Consider the following 19,366-nt stretch of genomic DNA (forward strand, 5'->3'; position numbering starts at 1 on the left):
AGAGTGATATTAAAAATCAAAGGAATAGCACATTAGCAAAAGCAGAGAGTTTCCAGGGTGTTTAAGAGGCAGATATAATAGGGGGCGCCTGGGTGGCACAGCGGTTAGGCGTCTGCCTTTGGCTCAGGGCGTGATCCCGGCGTTGTGGGATCGAGCCCTACATCAGGCTCTTCCGCTGTGAGCTTGCTTCTTCCTCTCCCACTCCCCCTGCTTGTGTTCCCTCTCTCGCTGGCTGTCTCTATCTCTGTCGAATGAATAAATAAAATCTTTTTTTTTTTTTTTTTAAAAAGAGGCAGATATGATAGCAAAAGCTAGTTTTACTGTGAAAGCTTTACGTCTTGGCCAACTTCGACATTAGCACAGCAGGCAAAAGGTCCAGGGTCCACAATACTTCTAGGTGGCCAAACCATGTTTTCTTTTAAAATCAGAAAAAAGTGAATATAACCCCACTTGGATTATATTAATCTTTATACCAACGTAGTCATAAAATACAAAAGTTACAAATATAAAATTATAAATTAAACTATAGTTTTAATATATTTTTTGAGGAATTGTTCCCAAATGCAAGTGCCTAGAGCCCGTAAAAGTCGTAACACCCTGCTTCGCCCAATGCCCACCCTAAGGTAACCAAATTTGAGTGTTTTGTTCAAATCCGTATTTCTCCAAGCTACCATATTATGAGATGTGAAGTGATGGTGGCATTTTTACACACATGTGAAGTAAGAAAGATGAGAGCCATGCCCCTCATTCTCTGAACCAAAGCTGCTTCTTGTCTCTGGGATGAGTTTTGCAGAAAAGTGTAGTCAGTATTCTCCTGATTTTACGTGGGTGTCTGGTTTGCTCCAGCATCATTTCTGGACCAATTTACAATCAGGTATTTTTTTAATCAAATTTTTTCAGAAATTTGAGAGAATATACTAGGAGTTAATTAGTGGTCATTGCTTCTTTCATAAACGTGTAAGATTGATAAACGAGTGGTTTTGGAATTTATTCTCACTGATTTTTCTTTTTTAATTGTGGCTGTCCTCATTGACTTCTGTATATATGTACTTACTTACAGCTGTATTAAGGTAAAACTGACAAATAAAATTATAAGATATTTAAAGTGTACAACATGAATATTTGCTATACATATACATTCTGAAATAATTCCTACCGTTGATTTAACCCATCTCATTAACTTAAAATTTTGAATCGTTTCAGCATTGCATTTGTTAAGGAGGAGGACTGCATATGTTAGCATCTAAAACATAATTTATTTTTAAAAATCCCTCAAAGAACTGTAGAGCACTAGCTGAGAAGAACCAGAGTGCTTACAATTTGTAGGTATGTATATTCAGCAAAATATTTTTCGGATCATGATAAATTTTTCTTTTTTTAATGGAAGAGTCTTACCTAAGAAAACATCTCACGTTTATGGTAACACAGAATCATTGACTGTTAACATGGAAGGACTTTAGAGGTCATATAGTCTGTCTCATTTTACAGATGATAAACTCAAGCACAGAAACACAGAATGGCTTATTTGAGGGCTTAAATATTTAAATAGCTATTTAGTGGGAAAACTGAGGTAAGAGCATAGAATGACATTCATTCTACCCTACTGCTATTAATAAGGATTTCCTAGGCAAAAACTGCATATTATATGCTCAAAATCCAAGCAAGGATACTTGGTGGTCAAGTAATTAGGGATGAAACCAATTCTAGACCCTGTGTCATTTCATAACAAATAAAAAGAAAAACAAAACTCTTTCTACCGTATTGCACTATCATTAGCAACAGTGCCTGGACTCTACCTTTTTGCACCTCATGACATGTTGCCAATGGGTTGCTAATATAGTTTTAGAGGAAAAAATTCGTTACCATCCACTTTTCACTTCATATAATCCAATGTCTCACACTTGCAATCTCTTAGAAACGCCAATGCGTATAAATCTACAATAAACGCAGCATTACTGTGCAAGTGGAGATGACATATTGTTTATGTCTCTCAATGGAAATCTCCCCAAATGCAGAGGGGATCCACATGGTGATACAGGTGATGGGGATTAAGGAGTATACTTGTCGTGACGAGCACCAGGTGTTTTATGGAAGTGTGGATCAACTACATTGTACACCTGAAAATAATAAATGTTACATTGTATGCTAACTGGAATTTATTTTTTTAAAGATTTTATTTATTCATCTGAGAGACAGCAAGAGCTCGAGCATGAGCAGGGGGAGGGGCAGAAGGAAAGGGAAAAGCAGACTCCCCATTGAGCAGGGAACATGATGTGGGGCTTGATCCCAGGCCCCCGGGATCATGACTTGAGCTGAAGGCAGACGCTCTTAACCAGCTGAGCCACCCGGGTGCCTCAACTAACTAAATGGAATTTAAATAAAAACTTAAAAAAAAAAATAAAGTTGGTGTTTTAAGATGTAGAAGACAGGTATACCTTAGGCATCACAACAGGTGATATACCTTACTTCTTCATTTCGGTATCTAGAAAGTAGGGCCTATGACTACTTCTTTCATTTGAAACTATTCAGCATAAAGAAGATAAGGTTAAAAAGAGTCTTCAGCTACTTAAGTCAAAATGTTAAGCTCAGATTTCAAATACATCAGCAGAATACCTCAGAAAAAATTTAAAAAGAAGACAATAAGCTTTGGTTGGGCTTATGAAAGAACTCTGTGGTACCACAACACTGGGAGCATAGACTTGGTATCGCTAATACACATTATCACTTCACTTTTACGGGCTTTTGTCTTTCCACTTGTATGAAGCATGTGCACTAAATAATTTCCAAAGTTATTTATTATTCAGAATTCATTTAAATTTCTATTTATCCCTCTCTCCTTATTTACAAGGCATTGTGCTTGATTATCAGTCAGGAAACCATCATTTATCAAGCCCATACTAGATCTAGCACTTGCCTAGATCTTATCAGAATATCATCTGAATCTCTTTTTTTGAAATCAAAGCCTTATTTGTATTTTCCTCAATAAGCAGTTAAAAGATGTCAGCTAAATCATGCACATTATCTGCTGGTTATCTGGCCTTATGAAGAGGGCTCTATCCCCAATAAGCAAAAAGTGTGATGGAACACTGACAATCAAGGTCTAATGGAAAGTGGTAAGGAGAACATCTGCTTTTCTGAGGTTAGTTCTTATCAACATATGGATGACTTTGCTTCATAAACATTTATTACATAGTGTTCTACTAAATTATCACAAAGTCCTCTAGCTTATCTCTTGCTTATTTTCTTCTGTGAGATTTTGGCAAGATGTTTGCTTCAAAAACTGGGTCAATCAATTTTTAGCCCACTTTTGCCTCAGTTTCTTCCTTTCAGAAGTGTGCTAATTAGGCCAGGTCAGAGAACAAACTATGCAATAAATCAATCACCACTGCTTCTTCTCAAGCCAATGGCAGGCGATGGTAATTAGTCATGGCGCTCTCCCACTGAGCTCAGATGCTTACTTTTCAATGTCAAGTCTTCTCTGTTTAATTTCCCACAGGTCTTAAATCCTTTTCTGAAGCTATCTTATCTGAGACTTAAATGTTAAAGGGGAATTAAAAATCTGATTATTGTAATTTTTATCTATTCAATAAATATTTACTGAGTGTCTACATTATATTAGGTCCTGTGCTAGGAAATGCTGAACAAAATAAGTTGTGCTCTCATGGGAGTTTACAGTCTCCAGACAATAAAAATGTCAACCAATAAATAAAACAAATAATCATTGCTGTAATATGTCTAAATTAAACATGTATTATAATCAAGAAGATGGGTGGGGGTGTATGTCAATTTAGATAAGGTCATTAGGGAAGGCCCCAGAAGATGACATTTTTGCTGAGAAGTGAAAAATAAGCCAGTTACATGAATAACCAAGGGAAGAGTAACCCAAGTAGAGAAAAGAGCAAGTATAAAGGCTCTGAGGTAGAAAGCAGATTTTTATTTAACTTTAGTTTTGTTACATGACACACTATTTGTTTTCTACTCTCTATCCATTTCCTCCTTCCTAAAATACTTCCTGTTTTCTTCGGGCCGACAATGTGCTTAGTTAAGAATATTTCTCCCCAACCTCATTTGCAGTCAGCATTGGCAATGAGACACATCTTTGATTAATGAGATGTGACTAAATGCCTGCTAGGATTTTAGGGAAAGCTTTTATCTCTTTGATACAGGCACTGGTTCTTTCTTCTTTGTCCACTATTCTTTATTTTGAAAGCAGATGCAATGACTGGAGTTGCAGCAGCCATTTTGTGATCAGGAAGGATATCTAAGGGCATCTTAAAACATCATCCTTGTTAAGATGCTGACTAACCAACAATCAACCAACAATCACTTATCATCATTCATCTCACAAAAATACAAACCCCTCTTCTTTTCAGCTAGCAATACTCACTGCTTGAAAGCATTCCTGACTAGTATACTAAATAAGTAATTTGTTGTCCAAAACAAGGTATTTCTGAAGGTAAAAGGGGGCACTATTAGTAGTTATATCAGGATATCAGACATAAATAAGTATTGCCCCAGGCAAACTATAATGCATGATCTTCCTAAGTATAAGATTATTTTGTGGATTGGAAGAACTGACACATACACAAATATTTAATATACTGCCTGGCATACAAGTAACACATAATACATAATATTGTTAAAACTGGAGGTAGTAATCAGGAGAAAACATAGTAGTCCCTAACATAGAATATACAATAAACTGGGAAAAGAGCGGGGAGGAGGGAGTTATCATCAAAGGCCTGTTTGGCTGACAATTTTTGAAGTAGTTTGTCCTTGGGTTTCAGTATAGAATTAGAGTTATAAATAAACTTGTCTCTCCATGACTAGTGCTGCTAGGAGCCTGAAGGCCCTTTGCTATTTTCTTTGCTTGCTGTCTTCCTACACCACCACTATTTTTTTTTTCTATGAATCATATCTTCACCAAAATAGTTGCTTAGACTGTCTGTCTAGTGGGAACAGAAAGCTGGTTAGGTAGTCCAGGAGTTGACTCAGTCCTTGTAAGTAACTCTCCTGCAGGAAACCAGGAATACATTGTTCTCACTCCCTTTATATATGCATACTAGTCAAAAGCAGAAGGGTAGAGGAAGACCAGGGAACCTGACTCTGCTGGTCACTCTTCTCTTGGCTCCTCTGATGTGTGCCTGCATATTTTCAAATAGCAGAAACCCCGACAGTTATCATAAAGGTATCTAGGATACCTCCAAAAGCATTAATATACACAGGAATTTCATTGGATATCCAAACAGATCTAGAACTTTTCAAAAGACTATGATTAGTATAAATTCTCATCAGGCAATATTTTCTTAGGTGTAGACTTCATTATTAAGAAACAATTATCATGCACTGCTTCCACCTACCAATGTTTCCAACCGATAAACAACTTGCAATATTCTTAAGGTCAAACAAATGTCAGCAATGATACAAAATAAGCACAATGATCTCCATTTATTGGCAGGGAGGTATTATCTATGGGGTAAAAACATTTGTACTCCACTTGTTTTTCTATGAATACAGCTTTAACAAAAGTAGAATTTTTCCACTAATTAACTCCATTCTTTCTTACAATAATCTCTTCCTGAAATAACATTAAAACGTGAAATAAAAGATTATTACTTATAGAAAGTATTTTTCAAAAAATTTATTTATTTATTTGACAGAGAGAAGGAGAGAGCACAAGGAGGGGAAAGTGGGGGAGGGGAAGGGGGCAAGGGGGAGAGGGAGAAATAGACTGAGCAGAAATCCTGATGCAGGCTTGATCCTAGGACTTGGAAGTCATGACCTGAGCTGAAGGCAGACGCTTAATGTTAACCGACGGAGCCATCCAGGCACCCCTAGAAAGTATTTGCAGCAAATCGCTAAACTTCATGCTTTTTATCTCTCCCCTAACAGACTTTACTAATTGGAGGTTTCTTGCTTAAAGACTTTGGTCTCTCAGGGGCCCCTGGGTGGCTCAGTCACTTAAGCATCCGACTCTTGATTTTGGCTCAGGTCATGATCTCAGAGTCGGGAGATCAAGCCCTGTATCAGGTTCTGCACTCAGCATGGAATCTGCTTGTCCCTCTCCCTCTGTTCCTCCCCTTGTGCATTCTCTCCTTCTCTCTCAAATAAATAAATGAATACATAAAATCTTTTAAAAAATTACAGACTTATGTCCCTCATAAGAATAAAGAAAAATTAAAATTAAAAATTTACTCACAGCTTCCAAATTTTAGTGGGCAGGCATGTGCATCCATAGGGAAATCCTCCAAATGCATTGGACACTCAGCTCTCACCGTCAGCCTTATCAATTAAGGAAAACAGAGGGTATAAACAAGAGCCCTATAGATTAGACACTTACCGATAAATATGACTAGGATGTTATTAACTATAGCAAATATATTAAGAAAAGCAAGAGAGGCAGGCACACACAGCAGCATGATACCAAGCTGTTAACCAAAGGATCGAAAAGGAATATTTACAACAATGACTGGATTCAATCCGTTTGTTTCTTTTGAGAAAACAGGTGATACCAGAATTTGTATGATGGGCAAGCATTTGTAATGTTTCCCAAGACAAGCATCATTACCTAATCCACCTAGACCCAGAAAATCTTTTGAGACTAAAACTAGATGTAAGCAAATAAATACTTGGATAAAGACTTGGCGGAGAAGAAGACATGGATAGCTAGGAAGAGAAGAGGATGTCTCCTCTCTTCAGGGCAGCTCTCCCCATCTCCTTCCTTAAAACAGCATCAAATGGCATAAAACAGCAAAGGAATAGGTGAAGGAAAGTTTGTGGGTGATCTCACTATATTCCAACCATTTTGTTTTATACAAATTTACTTCCTAATGGAAGCCAGGACTCTGCTGGGCTTCTCTTTAGTTCTTATCTTCAGTTCTATTTACATTTGAAAAAGGGTAAAGAAAATAATTCACTGAAATATATTTGATTTTGCTTGGTGGAATTATGAGGGAATTTATACCAAATTCCTCACATGGTTTTTATAAAATATATTTACCCATATTATTAAGTAGCTCAAGAAATGTGGTAGGGATGGCTTTATAGCCAATAGACTCATTAAGTGATTACAATACTGATTAAAGCAAATATGGAGTCTGTAAATTAATGATCAAACTTGCACTTTAAAATCAAAATATTAAGGAAAGTGACGACATATTAGCAAAGGTGGTGCTAAGTTTAGGAGATGGCCAATAACAGGCTAGTTATTGACGAACACTGCACGCATCAGAAAGTATGAATCGGTCAACTTTTCAGTTGATGCAAATCCTGCCCCAGAAAATTGCCAGCTGGGAGGAATAAATACTGAACTTAGGCTCAAAAACAAGTGTAGGGTGTTTTATAAGGGGAGGATATTTCAAGGTTTCAATTATAAATAGATCCTACTGGGATGATCTGGAAAGGTCTCAACATGTCTGTCCACTGATCCTTTATTTTCTCTCTCTCTCTCTCTCTCTCTTTTTTTTTTAGAGATTTGTCATTCTTTAATTCAATTACATGTTTATTAGTTGAGTCCCACATCTAAAGTGGCTCTTGAAGCATTTTTTTTTCTTTCTTTCTCATTTGGATATTTTTGTATAGAAAGGTAGAAATTCTGACAGCTTTCTTCAAAAGCAAAGTATCACTCTATTCCCACACTAAACAAAATCCACTAAGTCTAGGATTTTGCCTCCATCACCTTTTTGTGCCAAATGAAAACTTAGTCTGAATTACCAAGTACTGTCTTCTAACAAGTCACCTGGGTAGGAAATAACTGCTTCTCTTAAGAATGAGCTCTGGACAATTTTTAATTTCTTACAAATTAGGAATATTTTAACATTTTTTTCTTTGAAGGTATTCACAATGTTTTTTGATTCATGTTTCCTTCATTGAACCATAAGTGAAGATATCTAGCTGTCAGGTTTTCCAATAATCTCAAAATGGTAGAAATGTTTATAAAGCAGAAATAAATAAATAAATAAATAAATAAATAAATAAATAAATAAATATTTTCCTCATATATATATTCTACAATTTAAGCACAATTAAGCATATTTATATTCTGTCTAATTATATCATTATAAATTCATATACTTCTTGAAAATGTATCCTTCCATATGAATCTATGTTTTTTAAGATACTTGATCTGTTCTAATTTTTTTTGGATTTTTTCTCCACTTCTTTTAAGTAGAAACATTTTTGGATACATACCTTCAGACAGCTTCTAGAAATCTGATCTAGACCTTATTGGGATGCAGGAATATATGAAGTTAGTAGTAGGGGGAAGAAGTTCCTCATATTGAATTACAGCAGGTTGGAGAGATACTTGAGATACGTTACTTAATATACATTATAAACTCTCTCCCCCACTTTATCTAATCATTTTACTTAATGCTTTAATACTTGCATAAGACTTCAGTTGGTTTATTTTTCATAGAGGAATAATTATTAAGGTTGAAAAAGAGGGCAAACAGGAAACCAGATGCGCCACCATGACCCATCAGCTTCATGATCACATATAATGGAAGAGAAAGACATACAGAAAGAATCACAGATAGAAACCCAGTCATCCTTACCTCATGGTGTACAACAAGGTACCATCCTCTGTGATCCTCAGGAGTTTGTTTGGCATGGTCATGTTGTGTGCCACTGACTTCTTTCCATTGTGAAAAAAGGTATCCGGAGTCCAGATCTTACTGGCCATTAGGTTATTTAACCGGAGAACTGTCATGGGTCCTTTAAATTTTAATCTTTCATCCTTCCAGCTTTGACGGAAAAATACATCTATTGTATATTCCTAGGTAATTTTGGAAAATGGCAAAGAGTTCACTGAGCTGTTTTGCCATGCAAATAGCTTACACAGACAATGCATAATTTTTGCAACTTTAAAAGCAAAGTATGAGCTAGGTGACGTTTTCAGAAGTAAACTTGTGGTTGCCTGTACATATTGGTTTCAGGTGAATCATTTTTTAAAATATTTAATATCCCTGAACTATTTCTTGGTCAGAAAAATTCCATGATTATCTCCTCAGCTCTGTGAAAAGAAAATCATGCCCTATACCTTTACCACACCAGTGCTTGAAAAAACAGAATACAGTACACACATAAACAAACAAACAAACAAACAAACTCATGCTGGAGCTTACTATATACAGGAAAATGTTTAAATCAGATAATGACAGCTACAAAGATAGAGCATAGTATTTTTTTGGGGGGGGGGGCCCTTCCATAGTCTGAAAACCTCACAGTCAATTTCAAATCATCCATGGTTCTAATACTAGCATGACAATCCCATCTCTGTTATGGCTAAGTAAATTTTTTTTTAAACAGATTCTGTATATAGACTTACAATTTTCCACAACAAAGAAGATTATGCAAATAATCTGTTTCACTGTTAATTGGGATATTCGCCAAAAAAAAAAAATGCAGAATATGCGGGTGTGTGTGTGTGTGTGTGTGTGTATCTGAGTATATGTGTGTATAAGACACATGAGAAATGTGTGAAGCTCATCATCATTCACAGCCAGGGAATCTATTTATTTGAATAAACACAGCATTCCTTATGGCAATACCCAGAGACAAACATCTGCTAATCTGAAAACAAGCAACGTGACTTACCAGCTCCTAAAACTGAAAAGGGTAATATCCATCTTCCTTGCAGTACTTGCTACACTGACACTAAATTTGGAACTTAATGGTTTGAAATAAAGATTACCACATTCTCCATTAATCTTAGCATGCTCCAAACTGGAAGGAAGACTAACTTGAGAACATCATGCTACATTTTCTTAATCCCCTAAACTCTGATGCATTAGAAGGCTTTTTTTTTTTTTTAATCTTATCATCTTTAGAACATGCAGAAAAAATAATGTCTGTGTCTAGGCATTTTGTGCATGAGTTTAACTACCTGTCTTTTTCTTAGGCTTTAAGTAAGACTGGGTAAAGATCGAATAAAGGTTTATCTTTCTGCCACAAGTTTGGTATAGCTGAGCCCTTGTGATCCAGTAACAATAATTATTATTGGATAGTTTACAGTATACCAGACATAGTGCTAAATGTCGATTGAGACAGAAGCAACTAGGAAGTGTAACACGATGCCAGTTTATGTTTATGAAAGGCAAGAGAAACTACCTTGTTTGTTGCTTAGGTTTTTCTGTGTCTGGAAGTGTGAGATGAAAAGGCACTGAGATACAAGACATACGAATTTACTCACCAGGAAACATTTGTTAAGCATCTTTAAATTTAGCAGAGGGAGAAACTGTTTAAACTTAGATGCTGTGCGGAAGACTCATGGAGTAGGATGGCATACAGTGGTATTTTCCATGAGGAGCGAGATGGGGAGGGAGACTATGGACTACATTGGGAAGTGATACAGAGTAGCAGTGCTTGCCAGGGAAGCAAATGGATGGATTTACCCTGAGCTGTGTATGTTCTCTTCTCCGGACAACAGTCTTATGAGATAGGGATATGATAATCAGAATATCCTATTACTCAGGAATCAGCCACATAAGCTCTATTTTCTGTCCAACTGAACTACTTCAGCCTGTCAAACAGTAGAGGGAACAGTCACTTGTAAATCAAGATGCCCAACTGACCATATTCCTATGAATCGAAAATTTTTATTTTGTTCATTTGTTTGCTTGCTCCAAGATTTTGAAAATGAAATAAATGTTAAATATTTTAAAAACCTTAAAATATATGATCAAATCTTTCATAAGATACATCCCAAAGTCAATGATTCCAAAAATTATGTCAAAACTTGCCAAATTCCTCATGTTCACGTATTTGTCATGTTTACAACCAGGTTTACTTACCTGTGCTAATGGCAGACATTGAAATCCCCAAATTCATTTACGATATTCTCCCTTCAAATATGATACTGGCCACACAAGCATGCACACACCCCCTGCACAAGTAACTGGATAAGCTTTCGTTTCCATGTTCCCTTCAGCTAGAAGTGGAAATGAAAACTGAAATAAAAACACTTGATAATGATCAGATCCTGTCTAACATTCCCCCTTCTGATCAGAAGGGGGAATGCAACATGAGAGACTATGGACTATGAGAAACAAACTGAGGACTTCAGAGGGGAGGGGGGTGGGGGAATGGGTAGGCTGGTGATGGGTAGTAAGGAGGGCACGTATTGCATGGTGCACTGGGTGTTATACACAACTAATGAATCATCGAGCCTTACATCGGAAACCGGGGATGTACTGTATGGTGACTAACATAATATAATAAAAAATCATTAAAAAAAAAAAAAAAAAAGATCCTGTCTAACAAAGAGTGTAAATATTTTGTCTCCCATTTTCTGAGAACTGCCCCTGTAACACTGGTAGCAGCAGGAGGCTCTCAGCATGACCTCACCCTTGGGGTCATAGTTCACTAGACCAGGATGGGCCAGAACTCCTTCTTCAGGAAGCTGGAATAAGAGGGAGGAGAGCAGAGCCACAGTGTAATGGTTATGGATATAAGTTCTAATCCCGTTAACTGGAGTTGAATCGTCTGTCTGCCAAACGTATGACTTTAGGTCATTTTCTTACCTTTCTAAAAAACTCCAGTTTCCAATCTATAAAGTGGGGATCATGTAGTACTGATTTCACTTGCCTATTGTGAGAAGTGAGTTAATGATGCAAGTGAGCAGCTTGTGAGAATGTCTGAAACACAGGAGGTTCTCAGAAACATTCGAAGTTATTTGTCTCCCCATTTCTTTTCTTTCTTTCTTTCTTTTTTTTATCAACACAAATTTATATTACATTTCGATGTAGCTGGGAATGAGAAAAGTGCTCTTTGTTTGGACCGGTAGCAGGACAGGAAACCTCAGGAAGGTGAGGTGGTCATAACCAAGCAAAGTAACATCAGAAGGCAAAGGAAAAGACTCTACAGAAGACTGTATGAACAAGTAGGAAGCTCGGGCAAAGACACTGTTCAAGGTTCAGTATTCCAGCCCCCATCATTCATGTGAAAAGTCTCTCCATGTTACCCTGTTCAATAGAGGAGGTCGCTGGAGAATGTGGGTCTTACTCTGAAGACTGGGACAAAACATCCGTTATGTCCCTAAATAAATATTGTATTGAAGTGTTCCCACTTGCACCATCTATTACCATCTGTGTGTGCTTTGACTTCATACATTTTAAGCACCATGGAAAACAGGGCTCTGTGATTGTGCTGCCTGGATATTTCTGTCAGAACCTAGTGCCCTGGGAATGTGCTGTTTGATTGCCAATTAATGGTTTTTAAAATAAAGTTAAGGAGTTGTCCTAATTTTGTTTTCTATTCCAGATGAAGTCAGATGCCTTGGGAGCTGTGGAACCTCTAGGGGCCCATAGCCTGAGTTCAAGTTGCTACCTAGCTAGGTCACTTTCCTCCTCTGGAAAATGCAGATAATAATAATGCCTAGGTAAAATCATGGTATGAGTACTAGAAGAAATATGATCTATAAACCCATTAGCATGGTGCCTGACATATTATAAGCATTCAATACTGTTGAATTCTGTTACTATAGTTAGCCTTATTAGGTATTTTATTAGTTCTCACTTTAAAAACTAGAAAACCTTTCTTGTCTTGAAAAATACCTTTGTCATTGACCTTCTAATTTTGATAGACTCTAAATCATACTGCTCTTTATGTGTAATTCACACATAATGTGGTTTAAATGAGTAATCTGAAACGAATTGGCCAGGTATAATTTCCACTAGCCACTTAGCATATCAGTTGTAGACCTGGCTAATTTCAATATTCAAACATTATCTCATTCAAACATTATCTCATTCAATTCAATTCAAACATTATCTCATTCAGGAATTTTAGGCAACAGGGAGTATAACTGGCTTAGACACTCTCTTTCTTCTTCCTATCTGATATTTGACCAAAGGTCATTTATGAGAAGTAATTCACGATAATCATAGGGTTAATGGTGTATCAAAAATCCTAACATATACCTTTAGTCCAAGACAAAAAAAAAAAAATCAATGTTTCCTTAAATGACAATCTAAACCAATAACTCAAAGGTATGCCAAATATTTTCAAAAGAAAACATGCCTTTATTTGAGCACTGTCCCATAACAACTCCTACTGAGCATTTAGCTTTTGTAAGGCATTATGAAAGACGCCAGTGATAGAGAATATTCATTTTTAAATATGATGATGATAATGATAATAATGATAATGAGGAAGAGGAATAATATCATTATCAGTGCGTGATGTTTGTAATGTTTCATCCCCTCTCGATGTTTCCGTTTATGAGAAGAGAGCTTCACCAGTGCAAAATTTCTAAGTGCTCTCCATTCCCTCAGACTCCTCTATTTAGGGAGGGGAAGAAGGAAGGATAATTTCATTTGATGGGTAAATTTGGAAGGAGAAATCAATCTTGCCTATCTCAGCCTCTTCCTGCTGCACTATCCACATGGCTCACAAATTCTGATGTTTCTCCATGCTAGAAGTTTTATACGGACAGTCTCTGTCCTAACAGAGGGAGACCCCAGTCTTGCCAGGTGACTGGGTGGGTTAATCTGACTGATTCTTGTGTTTACTCTCTGGAAACTCACTTGCCTACAGATATAAACCACCTTCTGCAGGACCATAATTATTAGTAATAAAGATGATATTCTCACTTTCCAAATCCCATATGCTATTATCTTATTTCTCAAAAGGTTCAGAACTCAGGAAAGAGGGTATTATTTATTGAGTCCCGTAAGATTTTATGTTTTTAAAGACAATATAGACTCCTAAACCTATCACTAAATAAGGAGTAATTGAACACTTACTGTAAGCCAGCAATGTGCTGGTACTGTGAGAGATGTGAAACAAATGTGTCTTTACATTTTTTGGCATTACTTTAGGAAAATAAGACATTTATATAAGAGAAATAACTTTACAAAGCAGTGTTATAAATGAGGCCAAAGTTAAGTTGTTATTTTACAGTCAATAAATGTGACTAGAATATAGAAAGGGAAACTTAGTCTGTTATCAGATTAATTAAAAAAAAGGTTCTCATTACGCTTTTGGGTCTTGATTTGGGCCTTTGTGGAAATGTAGGATTTAGATGGGTAGGAAATAGAGGGAATTTTCCACAAAGGGTACACACCATGGTAAGCAGTTCAGAGGCAAAAATAGGAATAACCATTATTTATTGAGCATTATCTATAAACACTTTATTTATATAGCTCATTTAAAATTCCTAACTATCTTACAAGGAGAGGTAAGTATAATAATATACCTATTTTAGAAACTTTGAGGCTTACCCACTTGGTGTGATTTGCCCAAGGTCATACTATTGGTAGTGGTGAGATATGAATTCAGCCAGCCTGGATCCTAGACAAGTTCGGCTTACCCCCAAGTGGTATGGCCTCACAGAAAGTAGTACTTAAGCAAACTACATAGTCAATATTAGGAGCAAGTGAGGACGAATGGTAACGACATCCATGGACTCCATGGAATACAGGCAGAGGAGTTTAAATTTGACCTCTAACCTGACTGGGATCTCTTAAATGTTCTTAATTAGGAAAGTAGCATGAGAGAATAGTGCTGTAAGATGGAGTTCCAACATGGGAGAATCACAAGAGGTCCCGAGAGTGATCAGTTTAGCAAAAAATAGTGTATAACACAATATTTCAAGAAAGTGGTCTACAGACCAACCACTGTAATACGTTGCAAAGGAATAAATCCATAATTATGGCTAATTCTTATATCTCTATTTCTTGCAGAGTGATAATGGCTGACATTCATAGCGTGCTTCCTATATGCTAAGAACTTTTAAATGCTTTTCGTGTATGAATTCTTTTAATACTTGTGATAACCCCATGAGCTATTATCATCACTCCCATCCTACACATGAAGAAACTGAGGCAAAGAGTTATTAAGGAACTTCCCCAACAATACACCCTTATAAATGCAGAAACAGGGATTATAAACACAGGCAGCATTCTGGTTCAGAATCTGTATTCTTAACTACTCTCTTATGCTCTGCTGACTCTAATTTGCATAGTCGGTACATAACCTATGCTAAGATCTAAAATATCTAATTATCCTGAGCCAGCATTTCCCAGTGTTTGACTCACAGAGTACTAGCTCTACAGAATGTCAACAGGTATTGCATAGAAGGGTTTGGACAAATATGAGTGGAAAACACTAGATTAAATGTAGTTATCAGGTTTCCTTATAGAGCTTTTACTCTGCCAAAGTGGGTACACTTGCGAATTTCCATACTTTGAGAAATGCTCGTCTAAAGTGACATTTTCTGTAACTTTTATTCTCAATCACTTGAACTATTATGAAGTCAGAGGACTTTTATGTAAAGATGGTGTCAACAAAAAGGCATTTCACAAATAATACTCAATAAATATATTTTTGAAATATTTCATAATGGTATATCTTCATGGCCTGTTTATATTTTTTTGATTATATAGGAGCTTGGCTATTATGAGTTCACAAATATTATATAATATCTTCAGCACTCTACTCTTTTACCAATTCCCATCAGATAGAAGAGAAATCCATGTTAACTTATTGGGTTGGGAAAAGAAAGAACAGGTATGTATTAATTTTATTTTCATTCTTGGTAATAATTTAATGAATTTCTTTTGCAGTGAACATTTCCCACCAGTGTGTTTTATTTTAACTATTTCTCTAATTCTGGTCAAGTATTCACTCAGCTTTTATACTCATGTCCCCTTTTAGCCAAGAATAATTCAGAAATCATGATGTTCATGGCTATTCTATAAGAGTGCTGTCTATCTAGAGACCTAGCATCCGTGAATCAACGTGCCCTCCTAAATAAAATGTAAGGCAGATCATACTATTTGGCTTACAAAACATAAACCAAGGCACAGCAATCATTTCAGGGATGGAAAAAAAGAAGACTGCAGTCATTGATACCATAAATAGGTTTGGTCTGGAAAGTAAGTGGGTATTTTCTATTATATAAATATTATATATTAGGATATATTACATATTATGCACACAGAAAGACACAAAGATATAGCCAACCTGTTTCAAGTTGCTCTCTAAATACTTGGTCTGTATTTTCCTTTCAAAAGTTAAATTTAGAAAATACACCAAGAAAACCAAAAATGCAGTGTCACTTACCATATCATGGTCTGAAACAGGTCCGAAACTGGTGACGAAGATGTCAGTCTTCACTTCAGTTACACGCTCTGATGAAGCAGGAAATTGGGACAGTGAATGTCTATCAACAGCCCTTATTAGATCTCACTACCACATACTCACACCCAAATGGGAAATTTATTGGCTTTGATTAGCTATTTCTAAAATTGGTCCACTGTGTAGTCCTGATAATTTACTGCTTACACATGAAATTTCACAGTTAATATTTTTCAATGGAGAATGGAGCCTAAATATGCCACTTTGGGAGGCAGACTTTATGGAGAAGTCAGCTGCTGCTTAGTGAATTCCTCAAGAATGGACACACTTTCCTAAGTGATACCAAGCCATTTCACATTGTAATAAAAAAAAAAATCTGTTAGCATATGGGTGTCATTTAAGCTTAAATATTATTACAGAGCTCACCAGATCCTCCAGGTATTTAGGATACTCTTGGGAAGTATATAGTATACCGTAGCAAGCTTTATTAACTCCTTAAGGACTCAAGGGCATGTTTTGCAAATGATGCTTTCTGGCACTAAATCATAACTGAATTATCCAAATTACTCCCTGGGAAAAATCTGACAACCTATATAAATATTTTCAATTTTGAGGACAAGAAGAATATATTATGGCACAGAAAAAGTTTAATAGATTCCATTTCAAGTTCAATGTAATTTTATTTTATTAGTCTCTGAGGCATATATATCAACGAATAAAACATATTCATTGTAGTTTGGTGACAACTCAATACAGGCATTTTAAGGAAATTCAGTCACCCCCCCCCCAAAAAAAAGAAAGATAGAAAAATGTTGCTTTCATAAAAGGACACAATTTGTTGAGAGGTGAGAATGAAAAAGATGGCTTTGTAATTTTAAACTGTAGCTCTGAAAAATAATGGTCCAGTATCTTAAGCAATTCATTTATTTATCAGGACATTTGTATCTCTGAGGTAGGATATTAAAAAGGTGATCCATTATATGCAATAATGAATTGTTATGAAAATAAAGAATTTTATCTCTCAGCAATTCACTTGTAAACAGTTCATACTTTCAGTATAAATTTCTTTCAAGAAGGTCATGTTATATATTGTACATAATGTGTACCACAAATGAGATTATAATTTGGAGGTAGAGCTAATCCTTTCAATAACCAATACAATATTTTGGTTCATTTCCCTTCCTCCCCCTTTCTTTCTTTCCTTCTTTTTTTCCTTTGTTTTTTTCTTTTTTTGTTTTCTGTTTTTGTTTTTGCTTTTGCTAGCAATTTCATTGGCCCTTAATGCTTAAATGAGCCCCTTGACATAAGAATTATCTGAAATTTACCCTTTAAAAACTTGAAAATGGAGGACATAGTTTGAAACAAAGAAAACAGAGCTGTGTTTTTAGAACTCACTTCCTTCCAAAGTCAGCATTAACATTCTACAGCAACTGTATAGCTTGAAAGGAACAGCCGTCAGCAATGTCTTGGCTGGAGTAACCACTGGCCTCTTCTGGCTATCTCCATCCTTGCCCCTTCTGCAGTCATTTTCCCACTGCTTACATCTCTCTTTCTCTCCTGCACCCTCTTTCCATAGGTATTTTTTACTTGCCCAACTCTTTTTCTTAGTTTAAATGTTATTTCTTAAGACTCCATCTAGAGCTTACACTTTATTAGAATGCCAGGGCTGACTTTCAATTAAAACAATAATAAAAAGAAAATGCATGCTATCTATTCCCAAAAGCTAGAATTTATTTTATTAATTGAGCTCATTTTTGTCCTTTCTCTTTCAGGATTTTCCTTTCTAGTTCAAGCAAAGGAGCCTTTGATATGATAAAATATGCACTTATTGCCATGAAAAAAGTACAAAAAGAAAGACAGCAGATAATAGAGAACTGGGCATATTTTCATCCTAATTCCTGGTGTCCCAGGTATGCTCCTTATTGGAAATAATTTTATTTCTTATTATTTACATAGATTTATTTCTTGCAATTAAAAACACCCTATATTACGTGATCAAAGAGAATTAATGTCTATATTTTCCTTCTACATAAATCTTGAAATAGTTGGATCCTCCTGTTATTTTTCTAACAATTAAAAACACCCTATATTACGTGATCAAAGAGAATTAATGTCTATATTTTCCTTCTACATAAATCTTGAAATAGTTGGATCCTCCTGTTATTTTTGGATCCTCTATTTATTTTTCTAAGTGGTTGACTCAACCTAATTTTGTTTCTAAGGTTGAGTTTTGATTCTCTGCAGATTATAAACTGTAAGACTTACGGTGAATATCTTACAGATCTGGGTAACATCTACAGAATTAAAATTATGGCCATTCTTTCATTTTTACTTCTGTGGCAAGGATCTACTATTAAATGCATGTTCATTTGGGAACTATGTATGAATCCCTGTCTGCATATTTGCAAGTGCTTGGCAGTATGGGACAGCTTTCCTGAACTCCTTTATCACCATTATCTATTTCTTGAGTGTGGGGAGGGCATAATTTCTGCAATTCAAGGTAACTCCCCAAGGTAGCTAGCTTAACAAAAATTGGCTTGGCAGATGTTTTAAGAGCAACCAATCTGCTTTATCTAGCATGATAAAGCGCTCTAAAGAAGTGAGATATCCACTTGCCAAATATATGGGCTATTTCCCCCTGCTGTTTTTAAATTGTTAGTAAATGATGATGCTATATAACTAACAAATTATAAAGACTAAAAAGCCTATTTATAAAGATTACTGTACCAATAAAATAGAATGTAAAACACGGTTAAGTTTATACACATTTACTGCCACACATAATTGTTAGTGTGCCATATAGAAAGATTAGGCATAAATGCAAAGCAGTTCACACAAATGGCTATAATCACACTTTAAAATTCTATTTCTTTAATCCTTTATCTATCCTTGCCCCTAAGTATATTTACCATACCAGTTCATCATCTTCAAGTGCTTCACCTTATTTTCTATGAGTTACCTCCCTCTGATATTTCCCAAAAGTCACCACTGTGATATTCCAAGGCACGTACCCTGACCGGGAGCCCTCACCTGAGTCCTTCAGATGGCCTTTGCACCATGCACTCTAATCATACAGCTATCCTTAAAGAGTTTCTGATTTTTGCTCTCTGCTCATCCTGTTTCTCCTCCAAACATATTCACAAACCCTAAGGTTACAGTAGCAAAATTTCCAAGTCCCCAAACTGAAGGTTGCCTGGTGGGGGTGGGGAGGGGTGCAGGAGACACAGCAGTGATCACTCAACTACCAAATGGAAGAGGTGGGTGATGGCACCAGAAGAGAAAGGAG

At 36.1% G+C, this 19,366-nt stretch overlaps 1 protein-coding gene across 1 annotated transcript in view; it reads right to left on the minus strand.

Annotated features, from left to right (window-relative positions):
- Positions 1 to 19,366, minus strand: part of GABRA1 (gamma-aminobutyric acid type A receptor subunit alpha1) — a 52,429-nt gene that overhangs the window by 18,962 nt on the left and 14,101 nt on the right. The window contains exons 3-5 of the mRNA XM_008692409.1: positions 16,066 to 16,133; positions 8,556 to 8,776; positions 6,200 to 6,282 (exon numbers count right to left, since the gene is read on the minus strand). Coding sequence (XP_008690631.1) covers positions 6,200 to 6,282; positions 8,556 to 8,776; positions 16,066 to 16,133 — 372 coding nt within the window. The remainder of the gene's footprint in view (positions 1 to 6,199; positions 6,283 to 8,555; positions 8,777 to 16,065; positions 16,134 to 19,366) is intronic.

This window comes from Ursus maritimus, unplaced genomic scaffold, assembly GCF_017311325.1.
Source record: "Ursus maritimus isolate PB19 unplaced genomic scaffold, ASM1731132v1 scaffold_15, whole genome shotgun sequence".
Taxonomy (NCBI): Eukaryota; Metazoa; Chordata; class Mammalia; order Carnivora; family Ursidae; genus Ursus; species Ursus maritimus.